Genomic DNA, 24,320 nt, shown 5'->3' with positions numbered 1-24,320 from the left:
GGAGGCGGGGGCTGAGTCGCCCGTCCTCCAATCAGCGCCTGGCGTGGGCACAGCCCAGCCAATTGTGGCCCCGAAGCTGGCGGGGGCCGAGACCGCTCTGGCCCGCAGGCCCAATGGCTGGGGAGGAAGCCGAGACGAACCGTTGGGGGCGGCGGGGCGGGGCTGCGCCCGGTCGCTTGTTTTCCGTCGCGGACGCAGCGCGATGACGTAGTTTCCCCGACATTCCACGTCCAAGATGGCCACGGTCGGCGAGGAGAGACGTCGCTAAGGGGCTTGCCTGAGGCGAGGGGTGAGTGATCGAAGGACTGCGGGCAGCGCCGCTCACCTCCGCTTACGTGGAGGTCGGAGTAGGGTATGACCTCTTGCCTCCACCCACTGGTGGAGTCTCTCTTCCCGGATTCCGCCTCGCTCCGCTATCCCCGGTGCAAATCGAAGTTAGCGGGCGACTGCGGGGCTGCGGGACGGGCTTCGGCAGAGGGTCTAAGGCACAGGCGCGAGGCAGGGAGGCCGGCGCGGACCGTGAAAACAGGCAGCGACCCTCGGAGTGAGGAGCGGCTAGGGTTCGGCGACTTTCTAGGCGGTAGGGAGAAGGAGCCGGGGTCTTTAACGCGCGCGCTTATTCTGAGCCGCACAACTGAAGACTACCCACATCTTCCCAGTTATTTCGCAGCGTGCCTGTCCCTATCATGGGTAGGCCTGGGTTTTCGGAAATTATTCCACATTTGGAGTACTCCGACTTTGGAGTCTGAAGAACCGTGTAACAGGGTGGGACTGGGAATAAGGAAAAGGCACTTCCGCGATTAGATTCGTTCTTGGCGAGACGTGGTCCTTAACCGGTCCTCTCCTGGGTTTGGTTTGTTACTAAAGTAATTGTTCTTCAGCAAGTTGAGGCGTAAGTCTAGAGCTTGCTAGAAGGTCTTAGACTATTACCAGCACAAAGCATGGTCGATAAAGCTCGCTAAATCTGGATTGCCAGTTAAACCGAGCTTTCGCTAAATCATCCGAGGTTACGCACGACTTCTAAGAGTAATTCCTTGAGAGTGGTGGTCTTCTGTGTTTTTAAGGTAAGCTTGATAATGCTTCTGTGTCTCGCTCTAAATCGCTCTTTAGAGATGTCTGGCAGAGTGCCTTTCAATTGTAGGCGCTCACTAAAGATTTATATGCATGATGTTGCTAGAATGAAAACTCCATGAGGAGCTTTGTATCCTCAGCACCTAGAACACTGCGTGAGGTATAATAAACTTTCTGGATTGCTGAATTATGGTAGTAGTGGTGGTATTGATAGACATTTTGGTTAAGATTGTTAGTGTCCTCAGGATTTTGCCTTTAAATAATCTTGACTATAAATGTAAGCTTTACCCAGGATTATTTTATTTTCTTCAGAGTGACAACTATTGATAACTAATTTTAAGGGGGGGTTGTCTCATTTTGATTATATTGTGATGCATTATTCAGACATATTAGTTGATTTTTTAGTTGATTCTTGCATAAAACATACTTAAAATTTGTTACATTTTGAAAATGTAGTTTGCACCAACAAGCAGTAAAGAAACATTCTAGTTGCTAATGAAGTCCTTAAATGCCACTTCTGAATTGAATGTCATAAAGAAAAAACTGGTCATAGTTTTGGCCTACTAAATGAACTACTTTACTTTAGTTCAGGGGATTGTGTTCAAAAGCATGGAGTTTGCTGAGGAAGAAAAATGTTTTGTTTGCTTTCTCTAAAAACTGGGTAAGGACAAACAACCAAAAGGAGTTAGGTTCAAGGTAATTGAGGAGATTACAAAGAATATTAAACCGGGTTAAATCCAGTTCGTACTTTTAGGGTCAGATAAATGATATCCCAGAGTACTTGCAGCTAAAGTTGTAAAATTGTTCTTCATAGGTTTTGAGGAATCCAAAAAGCACAGTTAATGATAGAAGGCTGGAGTCTGGTAAATGTCTCAGTGTTTGCAGAGGGCCGTTAGAAGGATGGCTCTTGGATGCTAGAACTTGTTCATAAAGTACTTTAGAATCTTGTTGGGAGAGCAAAAAAGTTTGTGAATACTTGGGAGAGGAGAGCTGATTCCCTCAAACCGGCAGAGTTTTAACTAAAGAAAACCAGGTGACGTGCATCTAATTACTTTCCTCAGACGTTTGCTATACCCTGGTGGTGAATAAGGGATTGTTAGACATGAATCCATTCATGTCTCCTTAGAATGCTGAATGTAATCTCTCTTCCTATCCTGGTAGACACAAGAGATAACTGTACACTGGGTAGGGTCTGTTTGGATGGATTTATAGCCATTCCAATTACCGAACCCAAAACGTTGATTAATGGATTGATGTCAGCTTGAAGAGAGGTCTTTAGAGATGAGCTACAGGGCTCTGGTCTTGCCCTTACTCTGGTTAGCGCTTTCTTATTACCAACTTTAAATATACGAGGCATGCTTCTCAGATTAATCAAAACACTCAAAACCCGTAGCTATAAAGAACTCGTAAAGATTGAAACAATAGGCCAAAACTAACAAGATGTACATTTGCGATGTTGAATTTACAAAAACTCCATTATGCGTATTTAAGATAAGGAAGACCTGACTTGAAAAAAAGGATTCTGGGACGTAATGTTCCATATATGGAAGTGAAGTATAGAATCTTCCCCAGATTGAGGGAAAGCAGTATCTTCATCTAATGACAAACTGTGGCTCTGCCATTTACGACCTTTATGAATTAGGCAAGTTGTTTCATGCCTCTTCAGTTCTGTTTTCTCTGCGATAAATTATGAGGATAAGAAAGTATAGCTTGCAGGCATACTGTGTCCCAATGGGCACACAATGGACATGGTGCTGAATATTAGTAATCCCCCTTCCCCCATTTGCTATGAAGATCGTATAAAAAGTGCTGTTTTCCATTTTGTTTGCTAATGTTTAGGGGTTATCTTGAAACACTAAAAACCATGTTGAGAAAATAGAGATATTTATTTACCCTGGAGAAGAGAAGGGAATGGAAAAATTCTCTTCATGTATTCGAAAAGCAATCAGATAAGGCAAAGGCATTTTCAAGGCTTAGAGAGCAAGGTAGGAGCTTCAGAGTGTTGTTGAAAGGTAGAAAAATCAATAAGATTAATGCAAGAATTAAGGTGAACACGAGTTCTTGATACTCAGCAATGCCATAGGCTGCCTGGTAAACCATTAACGTCCCACTAATGAAAGTGGCCAGATGAAGGTTAGTGAGTGACCAGATATTACTGTTATTTAGAGAGAATTTCTGTACTAGGTCAGAAAATTGAGTAGTGACCTTACTGTTGTTTTCAACTTGTAAGCGTCCATAATTCTAAATTTGAAAATGCATTTATTCTTTCATCATGTAAAATGATATATTCAAAGCACATTCCTGAAAGGTGTTGCTAAAATGCTTTGACATGCTGCTTGTTTACTGAGAGATTTTTACTTCATGGTGCTCATAAACCTCTCTGTCATTTTCACGTAATCATGAGCTACTAATGAGAAAATCTATAACTTTTAGGGTCTTGTGAAAAAATAATTAAAGAGTAACAGGGAGTAGGGTTATAGAACTGATGTAAGAACTTTTTTCAGGGGCTTGGATGTTTAGAGGACTGTTTTTATTCTCTTTGTGTACATTTATTTTCACTTCCTCTCATGTATTGTTGGTTTGGCCCCAGAGTCTAAAGGCACCTATGCTGGATCATTAGCATGGGGTTTGGCCACTGACAGCAAGGCAGAACAAGCTTGAATCTGTTCGTGGCTTACCCACTGGGGACTGGAATTGTCTTCCATTCGTGTATCTCTTGCACTGGGTCCTAATACTTGTCCTCATTCTGCTCCTGTCGTCTCAGCGGGTGTCTTGACACTCTACTTCCCAGTGGAGTTTTATGATTTATTTCCTCCCCCTTAAATAAGTTTTTCCCAATATCTTCCGCAAACTTTTCCTTCCCTCTGTCGCAGAGAAAGAGCTTCCTTCCTGAGGTTAACTCTTTTAACTGTGCTTTTTTATGATCCCTTGGCCAGTGAACCCCTCAGCGGCTTATTCAGCCTCTAGTGGCTCTTTCCCTTCTTGCTTCAGACATCCTTCCTTCTCCTTTATGCTGAATAAACAAGAATAACCTGTTTCATAGCCTATTCATTCCTTGCCCCTTGTAGTCTTCCTTCTGCCCCACTGCACTTCTGCAAAGATTCTGCTATTTGCGCATGTGTATGTGTCTGCTTTATTGAGATGGTTCCGTACATACGTACCATACAAATCACCCGTTTGAAATAGTGTGCAGGTCAGTGGTCTTTAGTACAGAGTTGTGCAGCCATTCCTGCAGTGGACTTTCACTGTCTCTAAGAACTAATCACCAGAGTAACCTTTCCTTAATTCTCTGTTCTTTAACATTTCTTTCGCATTTGTCACTGTTGACTGCCACATCTGGCTTACAGCCAGTATCCCTTGGTTTCTCTTGCAGTGGCAGTTGCAAATTTCCCACCTCTTTGGCCATTCCTTCCCTTTCTTTCCTTTGGTGATTCTTCTCCTTTCTCAAGTTCTGTCTCCAGACCCCATCTGTTTTCACTCTCCAGCCCTCCACCTGTCACCATGACTTTAGTTGTCAGTTCTGTATAGGTGAATCCCAAATAGATGTGTTCTTTCCAGATTTCAGCAGTCCTGTTTATCTGTCTGATGGATATTTCCACGCAAATGTCTTATAGGTTCTTCACACCTAATATTTTTGGAAACAAAATTCTTCTCCCTGCCCCACGTCCCCCTATCAAAATTCTCTCTTTTCCTATTTTTCTTTTTAGTATTACTCTTTCCGTCAGGCAAACAAACTTGAAATCATCTCTTGCCGCTTTTTTTTTTTTTTTTTTTTTGCCTTACAGCCAGTTGTGGTGCTTCCTCTTCTATTCATCATCTCGTGGGGACAAGCCCTCATCATTTCTTGAACAGCTACTGTAGTCTCCTAACTGGTCTTCCTCCCCAAATCTCCAAACAGCCTCTACTTCCCTCTCTCCCCTTACCATGCCTTATTTTTTTTCATGGCACTTGCCACTCCCTGGCAAGTAATAATATCTTTCTTCCTCTTTGTCTCTACCACTACAACATAAACTTGTGTAGTAGGGCAAAGACCGTGCCTCTCATTTCCTGCTGTGTCATTGAGGCCTTGCTAATAGTAAATACTCAGTAAACATTTGAATGAATAACTACGTGCAGAACTGTTGGGTTAATATGTCTTAAAGTAGTTATTCCCAACTAGTGTACCATGAATAAGTTACAGATAGTTTGAGTTATGGATTCCCTCAAGCCAATTGGCCAGTTGCTTTCTGCTCCACAAGAATGTACATGAATGTTTGTTATTATTAGTAGTAATGAAAAACAAGAAATATCTCAAATGTTCATTCACAGTAGAATGGATAGCTAAATTGTGTTTTATTCATAGAATGGAATACTGTACAACGGAGTTTCTCAGTTTCAATACTGTTGATATTTTGGGTCAGTTAATTCCTTTTGGAGGGTTGTTCTGTGCCTTGTAGAATGTTCGGCAACATTCCTGGCCTCTACCCACTAGATGCCAGCAGCAGCTCCCTAGTATGACAACCAGAACTGTCTCCAGACATTGACAAATGTCCCTGGAGGACAAATTCGCCCCTGAAAACCAGAATGAATGAATGAATGAATAGTGCTTTATGCAACAACAAGGTTAAACCCGACAAGCATAATGTTGAGCAAAAGAAAGCAGTTGTGATAGAGTGATACTCTTTCTTTCCACAGCCCTTCAGAAACCTGTAAGACTAGTTGCTGGGAATAGAGGTCAAAATAGTGGCTATCTTTGGGGGGATCATGAGTAGAAGAGTTGTGAGGAGAATGCCCCGGATGTTGGTAATATTTTGCTTCTCAGCGGGATGGTCTTCATACAAGTGTGTTCACTTTGTGAAAAGTGGTAAACCATACACTTAACATTTTCTTTCTGTATGCTATAATGCAAATTACACATTGTCTGAATTTATAAAATCGTAAGCAAGCATTCTTTGGCTGCTGAGAGTGTCTGATCCAGAGGGGATAAGGAAGACCTGGTCTGGTAGCAGTCTTAACCTGAGTCTCTCCCACTTTTTATGAAGTGAAAGAAGAGTACAGGGACTACTTGTTTACTTGTGGTCTAGACTGGACACCTGGTAATGTTTTACCACCTTTACTATGTGAGCCTGTGTTTTAGCTGAATCATTTGAAAGTAAATTGCAGACATGATACTTTACCCCTAAATACTGCATTCAGCCTGAGAAGTCATTTTCGTATATAATCACAATATCATTGTTACCCCTAAGAAAATTAACAGTCCCTGATAGCCTCTGATATACAGTCCATATTAAAATTTCTCTACTTGTTCAAAATTTCTTTTATAGCTTTTTTTCTTTAAAAAACAAGGATCCAGTCAAGATTCACACATTAGTTTGAACATTATGCTTCTGTAGTCTTTTCAAATCTAGGACAGTTCCTCCCGTCTTCTTGCTTTTTCATGACATTGACTTTTTTGAAGCGACCAGGTCAGTCATCTGGTAGAACGTCACATTTCTGGATGTGACTTAATAGTTTCCTTGTGCCATTTAACTTGTTCTTCTACTCCCAGTATTTACTGTAAACCAGAAGTTAGGTTTAACCACACTAACTTGGTTGGATTTAGCTTAAGCTTTCTGGAGGTAAGAATCCTCCACTGGTGGTTAGTGTTTATTTCATATTGCCTCATATCAGGAGGCCACAGAATAGCAGGTTTTCACCCTATTAGTGACGCCAGGCTTGATTGTTTTTGTTAAGGTACTTTTTTCCACAATAATTAATACCAGTGTTGGCAGAGTAGACACGTGAATCTTTTAGAGTCAGTCCTTGTCATTTTTTTTTTTTAATATTCAGATTCTCTGAATTTGTCCAGTGAGAGCTGACACTGGCTCCAGTGTCTTTTTATAAGCGTCCATTAGTCTGAGCACATCCCAGGCAAGACCCCTACGCTGGACTGGAAAGGAGAACAGAGACATGGTTCCTTTTAGAGGGTAACTAAGATGTGGGCCCTGATGTATTCCTGACTACGGAAGTGTCATTGCTTCTAGATACTTCCGGTGGACAGAGCTAGGATATATATGTATATATATTTTAACCATGATTTATTTTGATATTTTCAATTAAAACTTAACATTATGGGTTTTCCTTAACCTTTGATCTTGTGCATATGTTTCCTTTGAACTGAAAATCTTGATTCCTAACGACATTAACATTTCTATGTCTTTGATTTATTCTACAATACACACACACACACACACACAAATTGTTAACAGTATTAATGCCAGTGCTAACAAAGCATTACTGGAGAAGTTTAAGATTTTTTTGTAGTTCTTTAGTCCTTAGAATATATCTCACTCAGGATGGAACAAGATCAGGAATTACTTAATAATGATTTTCTGGTGGTTATGTTTCCTGTTTGCTATACACTGGGTTTATTTTGAATTTTAGGATTTGCTTTTTTCTTTCTAGTTAAGTTCATGCATGTGTTAAATATTACATGATTTGGAAGTCAGAGTTGCAGAAGGACTCCTTAGCCAACCTGAAAGAGCTGCTTCCAGTGGCTGTAGCTGGAATAGTTTGGGCAGCAAGATAAACGACGATAGTATTGGATTATAACTCAAAGAGTAAAACAGATGCTAATGAATCCGTACTAATATAAATAAATGATTGAATAAATAAACGAGGGCGAAGGAACAGATCTTTCTTAAAAAAGAAATCCAAATAATGTTGAAGGAGGGAAATAGAAAGTCACCATTGGAACACCACAATAATTGTTGCTGGCAAGATCCTCCAATGAATGCTAAAATTAATAGGCAAAACTTTAAGAAAAACAGGTGATTTGCTTAGTATTTTGCTTTGCAAAATATTTTCTCTGAAATGCTTACTAATTACTGCGGTAATGATAACCTATGTCCCCACATTCTTTGATACCCCTCCTCCCAAGAGATGTAGCCTAATTCCCTGCCCTCGAGAGTGGGCTAGACCTTGTAATTCATCTGTAAGGAATAGAAAATGGCAAGGAGAAGATAGTGACTTTCAGTGAGAAACTGGGCACAACCCCGTCTTCACCAAGCGCTCATGGTTCATCAGCAGTAGGAAGTCGTTCTGGTATCTGATGCGAGGTGAGGTGAAGGGCACTTCAGCTCTGTGGCAGTCTTCCCCAGAACTCCAGTCTGGTCATGGGAAACATCAGACACACTTAAACCAGAGACATTGCAGTCAGCCTAGGTACTTTTCAGAACTGGCGAGCTCATGAAAAACCAGGAAAGACTGAGAAACTGTTACTAGAAGATACTAAGGAAATATGGCTTCTAAATGCAGTGTGGCATCCTGGATTAGATCCCAGAACAGAAAAGGATTTTTGGAAAAACTCAAAATTTGAGTCAAGGCTGTAGTTGATAATGTACCAAAATTAATGTCTTAGTTTTGGTAAATGTATTGTGACTGCGTAAGATGTTAACGTTGGAGGAAGCAGAGTGAAGAATTCTCTCCTGTCTTTACAACTCTTCTGTAAATCTATACTTATTTTCAAATAAAAGATTTCTTAAAAAGTGAAAGCTGTGTAAAAAGGTATACCCAGAGAAGTATTGCTCCCATCCCTGTCTTTTCCATTCTGTTCTTCCCTGTTCCCTATTGGTAACCTTTTTTTTAAACTAGTTACCAAAAAAAATAGAGATGTCTATTCCCGTTTCTCTTCTTTTCTTACATATATACTAACGTGCTATGTACACTATCTTGTATCTACTTGATCCTGGAAATGTCTTCTTACCAGTACTTAAAGAAAGGTCTTTTTCAGTCTTTTTTTATACCTGCATGGTACACCGCTAGTGTTAATGTTAATATATTTTATTCAACCAGTGCCCTGTTGAGGGACATTTGGGTTGTTTACAGTTTTTGCTATTGTAAATGACATTTTCGTGAATAATCTTGTGCGTACGTTGTTTCATACTTGCAATGGTATTTTCAGAGTGGATTCTTCAAAGTGGGATTACTAAGTAAAAGAGCAAATGCATATGCAGTTTTGTTAAATATTGCCAAATTCCCCTCTGTGAGAGTTGTTCCATTTTGTATTCCCACCAGCACTGTATCAGATCGCCTGCTTCTCCCTGGCCTTGCCAGCAGAATATATAGTCACGCTTTTAGATTCTCTGCCGACTGAGAGTTGAGAAATGTATCTCAGTATGACATCTGCCTATGAACTCTTCGCGTTTACTGAGCGTCTGCTGTGCACTTTCCGTATTTGCCTAGGCTTTAGGTCACTGATCTCCGCCAACCCCCAGTCATTGCCAAGCTCTGCCACACACACAAGTACAAATTAGTAGAAGAAGATTGCTTTCCTCCTGATACTTAATTTCTTCCTTTTGGAGGAGAGATCAGATTTTTAGGGTTCCCAGGTATGAGGAAGAGGAGGGATGCACTCAGCCCTGCCACGTCACCTTTCCCACCAGAAATGGGGTGGCACACAGAAGAGGTTTGGCTTCAGATTAACTGATGCCTCTGGCCCAGACCCTAGCTAGTGAACTGCTATTTTCTTGCTAAGCAGACCAACCTGGTTCTAGATGCCGCTTTAAAATCCTTTTGCTGATGTGTTTGAAAATTGCTGTTCTCTGATCACATTTACAGTTTATATATTCCAGTGGCCTCTTGATGAGAGTGCTTGTTTTTTATTCTCTTTTCTCAACATGATGCTTTTGTTTTTGTTTTTTTTTTAAAGATTTATCCATTGGCAGGGTGAGGGGCAGAAAGAGAGAGAGAATCTCAAGCAGAATCCCCGCTGAGCATGGAGCCTGACGCGGGGCTCGATCTCATGACGGAAGATCATGACCTGAGATGAAAGCAAGAGTTGGACACTTAACCAACTGAGCCACCCAGGCACTCCAACATGACACTTTTAGAAAATCTGATTATTCTGAAAGTAAAAAAGAGGATGAGAAAGCTAGAACATATTAAAGGAACTCCTTTCTTCCTTTGTGGACCACCTCCCTCCACCTGCTCCTCAAAATCCCTACACCCATACCTGATTTATACTGCTCAGTTCAGTGACTCATGCAGATGTGAAATCATCTGATCTGGTGGCTTTTCAAGTGAAATGAAGTAAACCAAAAAAGCAAAATTTTGATTGGGTGGTGAATGAAAGAGATTGATACTTTTAAAGCATAAGTCTTTTTAGGGGGTTAGGACAGGCCTGGGTTTTACTGAAGAACGGAACCTAGACCAGCGTGAGGGGATTGAATCTACTGAAGAAAGGCAGAAAGGAACGTGAGATGGAAATGCTGTTCTTTTCAAGCTACCGTGCAATTTGGAATTTATTATCCTGTGGGTCACTTAGGTGTTAAATTAGCTATGAGGTGAACCTGGGCTTTTATCAGTCATTCAGTAGTGTTGCCTCTCTGGGAAATTTTGATCCAAAATCAAGTATAATCTGTGACTGTAGACTGTTTATAATGGTCAGGATTGTTTAATATGGAAGTTCCTTTCCAACTTTGCTGCTGCTTCTCTTTCTCTTAGGATTCTAACATTTTCAGAAAATCTTTTGGAAAGAACAAGTCTACTTCAATAAATGAAGGAGAATAAAGAAAATTCAAGCCCTTCAGTAACCTCAGCAAACCTGGACCACACAAAACCATGTTGGTACTGGGATAAGAAAGACTTGGCTCATACACCCTCGCAGCTGGAAGGACTCGATCCAGCCACTGAGGCCCGGTACCGCCGAGAGGGGGCTCGGTTCATCTTCGATGTGGGCACACGCTTGGGACTGTATCCTAAGTCTCCCTGGAATCTGTTTTAGATAGGCTCCCCACAATCACCACTACCAAGGATTAAATTAGATACTGTAGAGAAAGTATATAGTACTGTCTCTGTACTGAAACAGCTCTTAAATATTTTTATTTAAATGTTATTTCTCATTTACTTGGCTCTTCGGGGGTTTTCTGTTTCCTATTCATCATTTAAATGTGTAGAGTTAGCCATTGAGCGAGTGGCCACCAGGCACAGTGACCATGGCTGAAGTGTACCTGGAGGAAGGTGAGACCCTGCCTTGTTGTAAGTGTAAACTTCAACTTGCTAATTGCTGAGTCAGGGTTCTGACATCCTGAGATCCCCATCTGCCTGCTTGGCCACTGATAGTGTTTACTTTAACACTGATTTTGTTGTTATTGTTTGTCTTTATGTTTCCACGTTTAACTAAGAACATAACCTATAAAAATTCTTGGTAAAGTCCTTAACCAGAACAACAGACACTATGATACCCTGGCAACTGGAATAATTTATTTTCATCGCTTCTATATGTTTCATTCCTTCAAGCAATTCCCAAGATATGTAAGTGTTTGATTTTTATTATAATTCTCTATCACATGTTATTATTTTCACATGGTTTAGTGGACTGGTTGTAGTCTCTTTTTATTCTGTTTTCCAGAAAGTATTTATTTTTGTATAATACATGGTAGCTATAAGCAATCAGGTTTGAATTTTTTGTTTTTTCCATTGAACTATATTTAAATCTTTTTTTTTTTTATTTAGGCTACTGTGGACCATAATCATATTGCATTCTGTGTGGAATTTACTTCCTTCTTAACCTTTCACAAGATAAATTTGGGCTTATAATTGAGACCCCCAAAAAAGGCCAAGATGAAAGAGAAGTTCTTTATGCCATATCACTCATTCTTCAGTTACTCCTTAAACATGCCATATGTCGTATACTCTTTGGGAGAGTCAGACAGGGAACCTGCCTCAAGTAGCCAGGATAGATGGTATGACATGTACAGAACACATGGTCAGTAGTGAAGCCATAGGAGGGGTAAGGAAGGAAGCCTGGAGCATTCAAAAGAGAGATTAATTACGTCGTAGGGGGATCAGGGAACATTCCAGCAAGGAGTTGCCAGCAGTTAAGCCTTGACTGTAAGTAGGGCTTAGACATGTTGAAATGGGACAGAGGAGTTAGTCCAACAGAAGCTGGCATGAGCAGAGACACCAGGAAGCGTGCTATTCGATGTCAGCCCAGCCAGGGGTCCGTTTGGCAGGAAGGGAATAGTAGAAAGGTAAGCTGGATCGGCCCATAGCATTGAAAGCCAGACCAGGGAGGGGCGCCTGGGTGGCTCAGTCATTAAGCGTCTGCCTTCGGCTCAGGTCATGATCCCAGGACAGGGTCCTGGGATCGAGCTCCGCGTCAGGCTCCCTGCTCAGCAGGAAGCCTGCTTTTCCCTCTCCCTCTGCTTGTGTACCCTCTCTTGCTGTGTCTCTCTCTGTCAAATAAATAAAATCTTTAAAAAAAAAAAAAGCCAGACCAGGGAAATCTGACATTAGTAGGTAGACTGTGAAGTTATTGAAGGGTTTGGTGAGGAAGATGACAGAAGTCTTACCAGGAAATTCATCTGTTGGAGATCCTTCCTCTTAAGATTTTACTGAGTTTTGTACACATGTCTTCCAACACTAGTAGTTGTTTGTGAAGTTCTAGAGGAAGGAACCCGTAGCAGAATCAGCTTGCTGCCCCAACACAGCGTCTGACACGCACTGCGCTCGGGTCCCATGGACAGAGGGGCACACTAGGGAGGCTGGCGCAGGCAGAGAACAGCCAAAAGCCAAGCAGTGAGAAGGCTGGTGATATAGGGACTGCATGTGAATCCAGGCAGCTGGAGCAGGGAGAGAAAGTGTGGGCAGTGGTGTCAAGATGGATTCCACAGGACAAGCATTTAATGGTGCTCTTTTTCTGCAGCAAAACTCACTATTCAGGGTACCATTATCTTTAAGACTGCAATGTAAAAAGAAAGTTTGTTCCTATGATTCTTTTTCTTTCTGGCATCTACTTTGTTCACATCATGTTTTCTTTAGAAAATTGTATTTAAAATAATTTATGAAGCCAAATTGGGAAGGCCAAAAATCCTTGCTTCTGTTTCTCCATGAGTTTTGTTAACAGTATCTCAAGAGCTTTTGTCTCCCTTTTAGGTGACGGGAGCTTGTTGTCTCTTTCTGGCTGGGAAAGTAGAAGAAACGCCCAAAAAATGTAAAGATATCATCAAAACAGCTCGTAGTTTATTGAATGACGTACAATTTGGCCAGTTTGGAGATGACCCAAAGGTAAGAATCTTAACTTCCTGCCTTCAAATCTTGATTCCTCTTGGTAGCATTGTGATAAAGTTCCTCGTGTGGCCCCTGGATCTGCCAGTCCCTAGAGCTGAGAGAGAGCCCTATGCAGAAGGTACTCATGCTTGCTTCGTCAGAGAGGAAGGAAGATAATGTGGCCTACATGGAGGTAGCACTTGCTGATGTACACACCTCCCTTGTTTTGAGTACATTCAGGGGCCATAGCTCAATGGGTATGAGCAGAAATCCTCTTGTCACCATTAGCACTGCTAGACCCAGAAGCTGTCGGTTTCTTCGGTTCAGTAGTGATGGCACAGCCCCGTCTCCAGCCAGCTTCTGGGCAGGCAGAAAGTACAGATGATAGACGGACATGCACTTGTGTCTGCTTATGCTGTGTGTCTTTTTGCTTCCTGAGAGTATTGACAAGTATTAACATTTGCTGCTATTTTCAGACACCCAGACATTGCTGTTGGACATACCATCCATCCTGTCCCTTCCCCACAATCCCTGACCGTGTCAGGAAATGGTACTAAAATAGTTGTACACATGCTTTTATTAGGTCTAAAAAGGCCACTCTCAGAGCCAAGGGGCAGCTTTCCTCCACCCCCGACTCTTACCAGGGTCTACCATGTAACCCTCACGGCACCTGTGCATATGCTTCACAACACTGATCGCAGCTGGTAGATAGATTTTCATCAAATAATCACACAAAGAACTCTCCTCTTCTCAGCTCTAAGATCTGTGAGAGCGAAGACCATGTCTGTTTTGCCTGGTGCCTCTGACAGAGGCTGGGCGGAGTAGGCACTCAACAGCTGCTTGTTGCATGAACGACAGACTCAAAAGCACCGGTAGGGTAGAGCTAACCAGGGCAAGGAAGTTCGGTCGCGTCCAGTCTTGCTTTTCCTCCCTCGCCGCTGCCGCCCGCCGCAGTAGACACCTGTGTCTGCCAGGCAGTGTTCGTATGTGTGTGCTAGGTGTGTTCGTTCTCCTTGCTTCAAGGAGGTAACAGAGGCTCCGAGTGCTTTGGCGTATGTTGTAGCTGCGATGAATACTAATAATTTTATAAGTATTATCAATATGGGTAATTCTTTTGCTTGAACTGATTTATGAATCTGTTCACCTGTTTATGAATATGCGAGTCTGTTAGGAATTCATGCTAACGGTGATCAAAATGCAATTTAATGGAGTTAATGTAACCATCGGATACCTGTGGGTGTCTGACTCTCACACAGTAGGAGACAGTTGTAGGAATGTATTGTGGGCGTGTGCAGCACACTGGTGTGTGTTATCCTAGGTGCCTTTGGGGATGTCCTCTTTTACCTCCAGCCTTTACCCACTCACTGTACCTTCAGATCGGGGGACCAAGACCTGGTCGGGCACAGTGAGATACAGGATCTGCATGTCCAGTGCCCCAGATGGTAGGAAGAGGGGAATGCCCATGCTCTTCAGACGTTTACAGCAGGGTCCGGCCTGTTCCAAGTGGGCAAAGGGGCTTTGAAACTTGCCCCTCTTTTCTCTCATGTGCAGTCTCCCCAGAAATGATCTGGAGTACAAGGGCCGCAGGAAAGTGCCCTGGACCTGGGAGCAGTGAAGTCACTGTGGAGGGCATTTCCTTTGCCCGAGAGGGGAGCAAGCAGGGCAGTTATTTGGGGGAGGCATTGTAAGCAGTTAGGGGAAAAAAGATGGTGAATCATGTGGGACTTTTTGCCTTAATTGGCTTTGCTTTAACTGTGTGGTTTCTCCCCATTATATTAATTTCTTGTGTGTTCAATAGATACGTACCCAGCCACTGTGTGAGGCACTAGACCTAAACCGGCGGCAGAACCGACGTGGCCTTTGCCATTCTCGTGCATTTTATAGTGGGGTTGGGATGGACTTTAGTCAAATAATCCTATAACTATCGGATTGTGAGTTGTGGGGAATGCTATAAAAAGACTATTGAAAGGTGCAATGAGGTCATTCAACCTGGGAACCTGGACAAGTCCCCCAGACAAGTGTTATGGGACTGAGGGAAGATTCCCTGAGGATCAGCACTTGCGCACAGACCTGTCATTACCCCATTACTTGAGTATTTGGAACACAAAGGGAGGCCAGGCCTCGGGCTATCCTGTGATACCAAATGGGCCACAGCCTCCAAACCTGTAGGTGCACTTGGTGAAAGACTGTTTCTAAATTTAGAAGGAATGGTGAGACTTCTGGGAAACAGGTAGTGACAAAACCAGGCAAAAACACACCAGTGTTAGCAGGATGTTTTATATTGTGGGGAAGTTTCTGAGATGGTAGAAAGCTTTCCCGAGAGAATGCTTGCAGTGCTAGGGTGGGAGAGCCTCAGTCCTGCCATGCTGCCTGGAATAACTGATCCTGAGAGAATTGTCTGTGTTCTGTGAAGTAAGGCCAGACCTCAACGTAAAAGCCCGTTCCTGGCGCGTCTTCTCTTTCTGGAGTTAATGGACTTGTGCACCTGTTGGTGATGGGATTTCGGGCCTCTACCAAGCCCTGTCTTCTGTGGTGTAGACAAGTCATTGTCTGGTTGTTCTTCCAGCACAGACCACCTTGACTGCTGTGCACCTTGTCAGTAAGTGCTAGGTGCAGTCAGGCTGCACAGAGGACAGGTTTAAGAAGTACTTGTTCGTGGATGTTAACTAGTTCCCGAGCACAGTGAAAGGGGAGATTCCATTTACAACAGCAACAGTAAAATAAAATGTCCAGAATGAAGCCTTGTAAGAAACTGTGGAAACCATGGGAGGTGGGGGAAGGAACTTAAAACCACTGAAGGAATGAAAAAATTCCAATAAATAAATGTTTGATAAGAAGATTCAAAGTTAAAAATCTCCATTTTCCCTAAATTGTCCTAGGACTCAGTGAGTTCCCAATCAGAACATTGATAGCTTCCTTTTCTTCTGGACTGATGCTAAGTAAAATATTAAAATGACGTATGGGAACTCCCATGAGTCATTGCTGCCAAGGTGACCAACAAAAGAAGGAACAGTGTTGTGCCAAAAAGCAACATGGCCACGTGCAGCCTGTTCACTACACCAGTTGCACCCATTTTGTGCCCAAGGACAAGCCATCAAGAAGTTCATTTTTGGAGGGGCGCCTGGGAGGCTCAGTCAGTCATCCGACTCTTGATTTCAGCTCAGGTCATGATCTCTGGGTTGTGATATCGAGCCCTGCATCGGCTCGTCGCTGAGCGTGGATCCCGCTTAAGAGTCAGTCTCTCTCTCTGCCCCCCACCCCCAGCTCGTGCACGCACACTCTTTATCTCTCTAAAAATAAAAAAATGAAGTTCATTATTGGAGGCAAAGTAGTGGCCGCCACTGTCGGACATTTCCAGAGCGAGTGATTTCAGTGCCTGTGTCCCACCCGTGCTGTATGGGAAGCTCCTTTCCTATGTCAGTCAGGCATCGTTCTCGCGACACCTGGAAGGACCAAATGCCTCCACCCCGCTTAGACCCTTGGGTGCTGCCCCACAGCCTCCACCAAAGCCCAGGTGAGAGCTAAGTCTTTAAGACTGAAGAAAAACTGTCCTCTGGAAAACAAGAAAATGGAAATTATACTTAAAAATTAGGCAAGGCGGAGACATGGAAACACAAGGAAAGAGGAGTAATGATTGCACTCTCCCTTCCAGACATTACATCCCTTTGATCCTTGGACAGAAGGAGACGAGCAGATCAGTGACCAGAAAAGATTTTATGTAGGTGGACAGGTCAGGGTGTGGTTTGGTAGAAGAGGAAACAGTGACGTATTCTGTAAAGACACATGTGCATTCGTACGAATCTGATAGGTACTGAGTCTGGTTTGTGTGAATCTGCATCGTCATCATTGCTTATTTGCTTAAAGTTTTCAGTGGAAATCCCTGAAGGATTGTGGGTTTTGATGGAGGTCTGGAAAGAAACTGCAGTTAAGTTAAATTCTCTATAAAGCAAAGGTCTGTTTTGTAAAGGGGGGGTTCATGTATTTAGAGAAATGACATTTCTGGGGTGTCTGGCGGGCTCAAGTCAGGGGAGCCTATGACTCTTGATCTCGGGGTCATGGGTTTAAGCCCCATGCTAGGTGTAGAGATGACTTAAAAAAGTAAAATCTTTTTAAAAATTAAAAATAATCTTTCTAAGAATGTTTCCAGCATTTTGAAAGAATCAACTTCGATTGTTTCGTCTCCCTCCTTTTAGTTCTTTTCTGAATTTCTCCTTGTCTCTGAGCAAGGTAAAAGCCTGGGCGGGCAGGGCAGAGAAGGAATGAAAAAGAGTCGCTAAAATAGAGCTAGAAGAGAGGAAGTGGGGAAGCTCACTGTTGAATGTGTTCCGACCTGTGACTGAAATCCCATCCCAACACTTGCTGTTTTATTTTAGGAAGAAGTGATGGTTCTGGAGCGAATCCTGCTCCAGACCATAAAGTTCGATTTACAGGTGGAGCACCCGTACCAGTTCCTCCTCAAATACGCAAAACAGCTCAAAGGTAAGGGGGTTAACGAACTTTCCATTGTGAAGTCGAGTCTTTGTAATGATGGCCCTCGGATCACGCTTCTCAAAAGAGGAAAGCAGAAGAGTCAGGTGTGTGAGCATGCCCGGGACGCCAGGCGTCCAGACAGCCCGGTATCGTAGCTGTTGGTACCGCTTCTGTCAGCTATAGACAGATTCTGCCATGCGGTTGCCAAGTGATAGGAGGCAGGAAAATGAGTCAGAATTTTTTAAATAGCCTAATAAAATCTGCCTTGGAGTAGGCTTCCCATAAACGGTGGTTCATCGCAGGTCACGTGGGAAGAGAACAGATTGGACTCGGACCCACCCGAGTGTCCTCCATTCCCAGGCAGCAGCTCTTTGCTGTGTGTTGGGACGGTCCTGAGCACACAGTGGACTTGAACTAAATGCTGCTTTTTATGCGCTTTTTCATTGTTATTATCACTACTAATTTACCTTTTTCTTCCCATTTCTAGGTGATAAAAACAAAATTCAGAAGTTGGTTCAAATGGCATGGACATTTGTAAATGACAGGTACATGTGTTCAAATGTTGATCTAATTGTAATTTTTAAAATAGGCAGGGACTTCATGGGTCATTGAATCCAGACTCCCTATTTTGTATCGAGGACTCTGACTCTCCCAGCTTGAAGGGCCAGCTAATGGCAGAGCTGGGGCCAGCGTCCAGGAAGTCGGCTTCACCGCAGGGGGTGTCCTGCCGTGTCTCAACAGAAGAAGCAAAAATGTCATCCCCAGTTTTTAAAACATAGTCCAAAACAATACGCCAGAGAATTTTGGGAACTGAATACTTAGGACCCATTTGGTTCTATACAAATAGACTTCCTTGTAATGGTTTTAGAGCCTTGCCGTTCTTAGAGCCAGGGATCCAGTGAGGTGCTGTGTGGGGACAGACAGCCTGTGTGGAGCTGCTGTCATTTGAAAACACGGTTCAGTGACGAGGATTTCAGCAGTTTGAAGAACATAAGCTATGTTTATTTGTATTTCATGGCATAGTAATTTTTTAATGTGCTAGCATTCTGATTCTTTAAAGAACAAATAGTAATTATGACTAAAGTAACTTATGTTGGTACCTTTAGAAGACTTAAAACTTGCTGCTTTTATTTCTGATTCTGTATTTGGTCAATTAGAGAGGAAAAAACAAACCGACATTAAGTTGTGCTATCTACGCTCCATGTATTGGGTAACATAGCTGTTTGCTCCAAGTCACGTCACCCCTTTTTCTTGTTGAACTAGTCTCTGCACGACCTTGTCACTGCAATGGGAACCAGAAATCATAGCAGTGGCAGTGATGTATCTCGCAGGACGTTTGTGCAAATTTGAAATACAAGAATGGACCTCCAAACCCATGTATAGGAGATGGTGGGAGCAGTTTGTGCAGGATGTCCCTGTGGACGTTCTGGAAGGTACTGGCATGCTGGGCTTTCCTGAGGGGGTTCCATGTTTAGGGGATTCTTCCCTGTCAGCCTCAAGCCCCGAGAATGGATTTCCCCACAAAAGTAAATATAAGCCGTTCTTCAGAAGCACCTTTAATTCAGTTCTCTCATAACGTCAGCTCTGTCCACGCCGTGTGCAGCAGAGTTTGGGGGAATTGCAGATGTGATTCCCCACTCATCGGTCCCTGTAGGGGGATCCTAGCTGAAAGGGAAATGGGCTGATTTTTTCCCAGGCAGATTAATTTGTGACAAATGTAATCATTGTCCATCATTCAGACATCTGCCACCAAATCCTGGATCTTTACTCACAAGGAAAACAACAGATGCCTCATCACACGCCCCATCAGCTGCAGCAGCCCCCACCTCTCCAGTCTGCACCACAAGTGCCACAAGTGCCACCGCCCCAGCCTGCTCAAGGCTCCGACCCACCCCAGCCACAGCAGAAGGACGCACAGCCGCCCACCCCGCAGCCCCCGGCGCAGCAGGCCCCACAGCCCAAGAAGCCGTCCCCGCAGCCCAGTCCTCCCCGCCCAGCAAAGCGAGCAGTGGTGAGTGGGCCAGGTAGCCCCAAGAGCGGCTGGCTCTCGGGGCGGGGGCAACACTGCACCTGAGCACGGTCCCTCTTCTGAGGACTCGTGAGGGCCACTGAGCAGGGGGACCCCCGGCCTTGCTGTCTGGCTGCACATCTACGGGGAGCCTGAGAACTACTGCAGTCAGGAGGGGGGCAGCTGGGAGCCGGGGAGGGCTCCGTCCTCCTCCAGCCGCCGCTGCCTGCGCGTGCACGCGTGTCCCGCTGACCAGCAGGGTGTCGCATCTGCGTGCTGCCTGCTAACATCAGTGTCTCCAGTTTCTCGGGCTCTTTTGTGTTTGGTGTTCTGAGTGAGGCGGGGTGTTTGTGAAAGTTTCTCCCCACAGCAACAACCCGGCCAGTGGAGGAAACCACGGGGGATAAACGCATGTCAGCAAACCGCTCATCGCATTTAGGCCAGCGTGTTAGAGGCCCTGAAACCTAGTGTCCTTTGGAAGCCACTTTTGAAATCCTCGGTGGTCCCGTCGGACCTGGGAAAGGGAAGGAGGAAGGAAGTGGAGGGTGGTCTCTCAGGCGGCCGTCTGCCCTGCAGCTCTAAGCTGGAACTGGTTTTTGTTTGGGGCTGTGTTTTGGGGGTTTTTTGGGGGGTTTTTTTTTTTAAGATTTTATTTATTTATTTGACAGAGAGAGACAGCCAGCAAGAGAGGGAACACAAGCAGGGGGAGTGGGAGAGGAAGAAGCAGGCTCCCAGCGGAGCAGAGAGCCTGATGCAGGGGCTCGATCCCAGGACTCTGGGATCACGCCCTGAGCCGAAGGCAGACACTTAACAACTGAGCCCCCCAGGCGCCCCTGGAGCTGTGTTCTGTTGCTGCGATTTTTGTTAGGTCCTGCGTAATCAGTTTTTTCTCACTACAACCCGGGCCTTGGTTAACACTTGTGTATTATCTTTTGTAACAGGTTGTTTCTCCCAAAGAAGAGAACAAAGCAGCAGGTAACTTCCTGTTCTAAGGGGGCTTTTTTAGCTTCATATATCTGTTTATCAAAACTTAAAATTCTTAGTTAACATTTCAGCAAGATTTAGATTGCCCTTAAAATTTATCCTTAGAGTCCATCGAAAACTTTACCCTGCCTGCCAGAAAAAGTGCCCTGGCTGTGTTTTTAGATTGTATTCTGACAAAAGTTATCAAACGCATGAGCAGCAACAGAAATGTGCTGAGTAGCCTATGTACATGTGATCACGAACGTAGGAGGAGGGTTCCAGCAGTATTGCTTCTAGAGGTTCGGTTCAGCCCACCTCAGTAGATAGTAATGGGCCTGGGGGTCCCCATCCTGAACACCAAGTGGCAGAGTGACAGGCAGACAGGATGGCAAAGACACGTGATGCTGTTGCCCAGAGAACACCGCGTGCCCCAGCCCTGCTGCTTATGCGGGCCGGACCTCTCTCAGGGACTGCTTGGGTTTGGGCTTGGGGTTGGTTTGTTTGTTTTTAATAGAGCCCAAAGTTGGTTAATTTGTTTCTATATTGGAAACAAATGGAAAGGGTGCATAAAATGTGGAAGATCACAGAACAGACATTTAGAAGTATTTGTCCCTGTGTCATGGGCTGTGATGTGCTGAACTCTTTGAAGGCACAACAGTGTTTACTCATTTCTGTGTCTCTGTTGGTTAGTTCTAGGGTGGGAACTCAGTGAATGATTTATTAAACCGCTGTGAGAACTTCAAGTTACAATAAAGTACATTTTTCTCAGGGTCTTTGGGGAAATGATGAGTTCAGTACAGGTGAATTATTCTTCTGCTCCATCTGGGCAAAAAGTAAGTGTGAGACCCAAGAGTGGGCTGTGCTCCTTGCCATGTGGGTATACAACGGAGCTGAGCTGGTATGCTAGACCCGCACATCCATACGAGGCAGAAACAAGCCAGTGGTGACCCTGGAGGAGGACTTGCCTTTGAGCACCTGGAGCTGAGCTAAGGGGTTGGGCCTGTAGGTGGAAGGATGCAGCTGAGAACAGCGAGAGAGAAGGTCTTACTAGAATGTGGAGAGGGGAAAGGGAGGAGATCTGATGGAACTGAAAGTGTGAGTGGAACCAGAGTCCATGTGGAGGCATGTGGATTTTTGCATAGGCAGTGGGAGCCACTGAAGGTGTTTGAGCAGGAGAATGGCAAAGTCTGAGTTCATTTTAGAAAAAGTTTCCTGGCAGCAGTTATAGGACAGATGGTTGGGAATGGGGAGGAGCTCACAAGCCTCTGAGTGAGACGTGGTGAGGGCAGAGTGGCGGCCCAGGGCCCACAGACGGAGGCTGCAGACACAGCCTGCAGGTAGAACCTGACCAAACCGTGTGCTGCATGCCACCTGCCGCGGGGGTGTTCCGGCACTGGGAGCGTGGCCAGCCCAAGTCATCGTGTACCCTTAGTGCAGAATACCCATCAGATTTCTAAGCGTTACTAAGAAAAAAGAATGTAAAAACTCTCATTGATAAATTTTTGTGTTGATTATACATTGAAGTGATCACATTTATGAACAAATTTTTATACATCAGGTTAAATTAAATATTAAGTTAATTCACCTCTTTTTAAGGTGACTCCCAGAAAATTTAAAATCACATGTGTGGCTCTTCTATTTGGGGGCAGCACTGATCTAGACTACTTCAGCTCAGCTGGGGGGGCAGTGTCACAGGTGGATGTCCGAGGTGACTGTGACAGCAGTCACAGCAGAGGACAGTCCTGTGAGCTGCTGGGTCTAGGGTGGAGCTTGAAAGTCAGGTCTACGGCTTTAGGAGAGAGCAGCTAGAGGCATAGATTGACAGTTCGTCCACCTAGAGGAGAGGGGACTTGATCCCCCAGGAAGCGAATATAGACAGACATATCCCTGGACTTTGAATTAGGCCTGTTTGGGACAGAGGAAACCAGGACAGTCTCAGCGACACTGGAGTAGAATCCAATGAGAACAGTGTACAAGCCAGAATAAAGTGAGTTTCCAGAAGAAACGGTCAAAACATACAAGCGAGCACAGAGATGGGAGTTCTTTTTCCATTGCGTGTTCACAGTCCCTGCCCTTGTAAACACAAGATCCCGGGCTTGGTGTAGCCTGACTTGGCTCCTTAGCATTGTCGCTGTGGATGCTGGACCCTGAGGGGTGGGCTGTGTGCTCCCCCCAGGGGTCCTCTGTCTGCTTTTATGCTGGCTCTTCCACCTCTAGATCTCTCCTGACGTCATTAACGTCCTGCCTATGGGAGCACGTAGTTGTGAGGAAGAGAATAGATTTCAGGTGTGCCCAGTGAAGAATACGGAGGTGGAGGTTTGTCCTGTGAGCCCTCAAGGCTGGGTGACCTGACTGTGCTGTAGTCCCCTAGGCCCGGTAGACACCCCCCCCGCCCCCCGCCGCCGCCCCGTAACTGAGATGGTGCTCGGCTGGTCCTCTCCTTCTCTCATGTTGTCGGAAGGCCTTGTCCAGGACGGTTGGCGAGGAGGTCGGGTAGTGTGGGAACAGCTGTGAGAAGACAGCAGGCTGTTTTATTTGGGGTGGGGGGGATGGCGTTTGTTAGACGTTTGGTTCTTGTGAAAGGTTTAGCACCTCATGGTTTTGCTGAGGCCTCCCTCAAGCTCCCTAAAGCCTTGGTCACATTGGTTCTTTTTCTCTAGAGAAATTCCTGAATGGTACATTTTCCTTTTTCTTTTTTTTTCTCTGTGACATGTTTATTCGCATGAAGAAGTATGAGTTGTTTTTCAATCTCCTTTTCCTTTTTAGAACCACCTCCACCTAAAATCCCCAAAATTGAGACCACTCACCCTCCGTTGCCTCCAGCCCACCCACCTCCAGGTAAGCGTCTGCTGAAAGCAGCATGGGAGGGCTGGCTTTTCACTCTGCTTTTTTGAAGGGAAGACTTGGGAAGGCCTGGGACAAGTCTAGAGAAGGGAGACTTGGTAGCCAAAATTTTAGAAGAAGATAATGACCAAGGATCTTGCAGAAGATGGCGTGTGTTTGTCTTTCACAAACCAGATCTTTTGAGGATGTTGTAAATTCCAAGTGTATCTGGATATTTTCTGGCCTCTCATGTGCAGAAAGGCCAAACTACGCAGGATAAATATATGTAGAATCCGTCTTAGGAAAACAGAGCCCTGACAGTTTATGAACACTGACCCAGCAGGACCACTGTAGATCTTAGACCCCCGTCTCTCTTGCGTCTGCTTCCTAGTGGAGGATGTCGTCTGGGTGCATTTGGAAGAGTAAGCAGTTGCTCAGAGTCGAGTGGAGAATAAATGAAAGCGTGATGAGTTCTCACTAAGGCACATAGGGAATCAGGAAGTTTCCTTGGCACCATGTAAACCCAGAGGAGCAGCCTTGTGAGACAGCTTTCTCCCCTTGGGGCAGCGTTCTGGAAGATGGAGCAGGAAGCGGGGGTGGGCAGGAGTTGGGTGTGTTCTGAGGGGTGCTGGGCTGACCTGCCCCGTCCTGTGGCTCGCGCACCGTGTGCCTGAGCAAAGGTACCACCCACTGTATTTCTTTCTGCGTATGGTTAGTCGTAGCACTTTAGAAGCTTTGGGAAAATAGGGGCATCATTTTCTACTTTGGGACAAATGCTACAGTCCCCAATCCAGTATGAAGCCAGCTTAAGAAGACACCTGCGTCGGGTCGTTCGAGTGTTCAGGTAGCAGCATCTCCTCCACGAGCAAGCCCAGATCCCCAGCTCCTCTGCCTGGGGGCGGCTGAGAAGAGGTGTGGTGGCCTGGGGAGCCCAGGGCAGGGAAAGAGCTGCACCCTGCGGGGCGGGGGGGGGGGG

General features: G+C 44.8%; 1 protein-coding gene across 1 annotated transcript in view; it reads left to right on the top strand.

Annotated features, from left to right (window-relative positions):
- Positions 1 to 202: 202 nt before the first annotated feature.
- Positions 203 to 24,320, top strand: part of CCNK (cyclin K) — a 27,291-nt gene continuing 3,173 nt past the window's right edge. Inside the window, exons 1-10 of the mRNA XM_008702414.2 lie at positions 203 to 289; positions 10,534 to 10,782; positions 11,262 to 11,343; positions 12,967 to 13,098; positions 17,454 to 17,559; positions 18,038 to 18,095; positions 18,814 to 18,983; positions 19,290 to 19,561; positions 20,500 to 20,533; positions 23,288 to 23,359. Coding sequence (XP_008700636.2) covers positions 10,586 to 10,782; positions 11,262 to 11,343; positions 12,967 to 13,098; positions 17,454 to 17,559; positions 18,038 to 18,095; positions 18,814 to 18,983; positions 19,290 to 19,561; positions 20,500 to 20,533; positions 23,288 to 23,359 — 1,123 coding nt within the window. The 5' untranslated portion in view covers positions 203 to 289; positions 10,534 to 10,585. The remainder of the gene's footprint in view (positions 290 to 10,533; positions 10,783 to 11,261; positions 11,344 to 12,966; positions 13,099 to 17,453; positions 17,560 to 18,037; positions 18,096 to 18,813; positions 18,984 to 19,289; positions 19,562 to 20,499; positions 20,534 to 23,287; positions 23,360 to 24,320) is intronic.

Source organism: Ursus maritimus, unplaced genomic scaffold (genome assembly GCF_017311325.1).
Source record: "Ursus maritimus isolate PB19 unplaced genomic scaffold, ASM1731132v1 scaffold_25, whole genome shotgun sequence".
NCBI classification, from domain to species: domain Eukaryota; kingdom Metazoa; phylum Chordata; class Mammalia; order Carnivora; family Ursidae; genus Ursus; species Ursus maritimus.
Note: the sequence above shows the minus strand (reverse complement) of the source record. Positions and strands in the feature narration are given on the sequence as shown.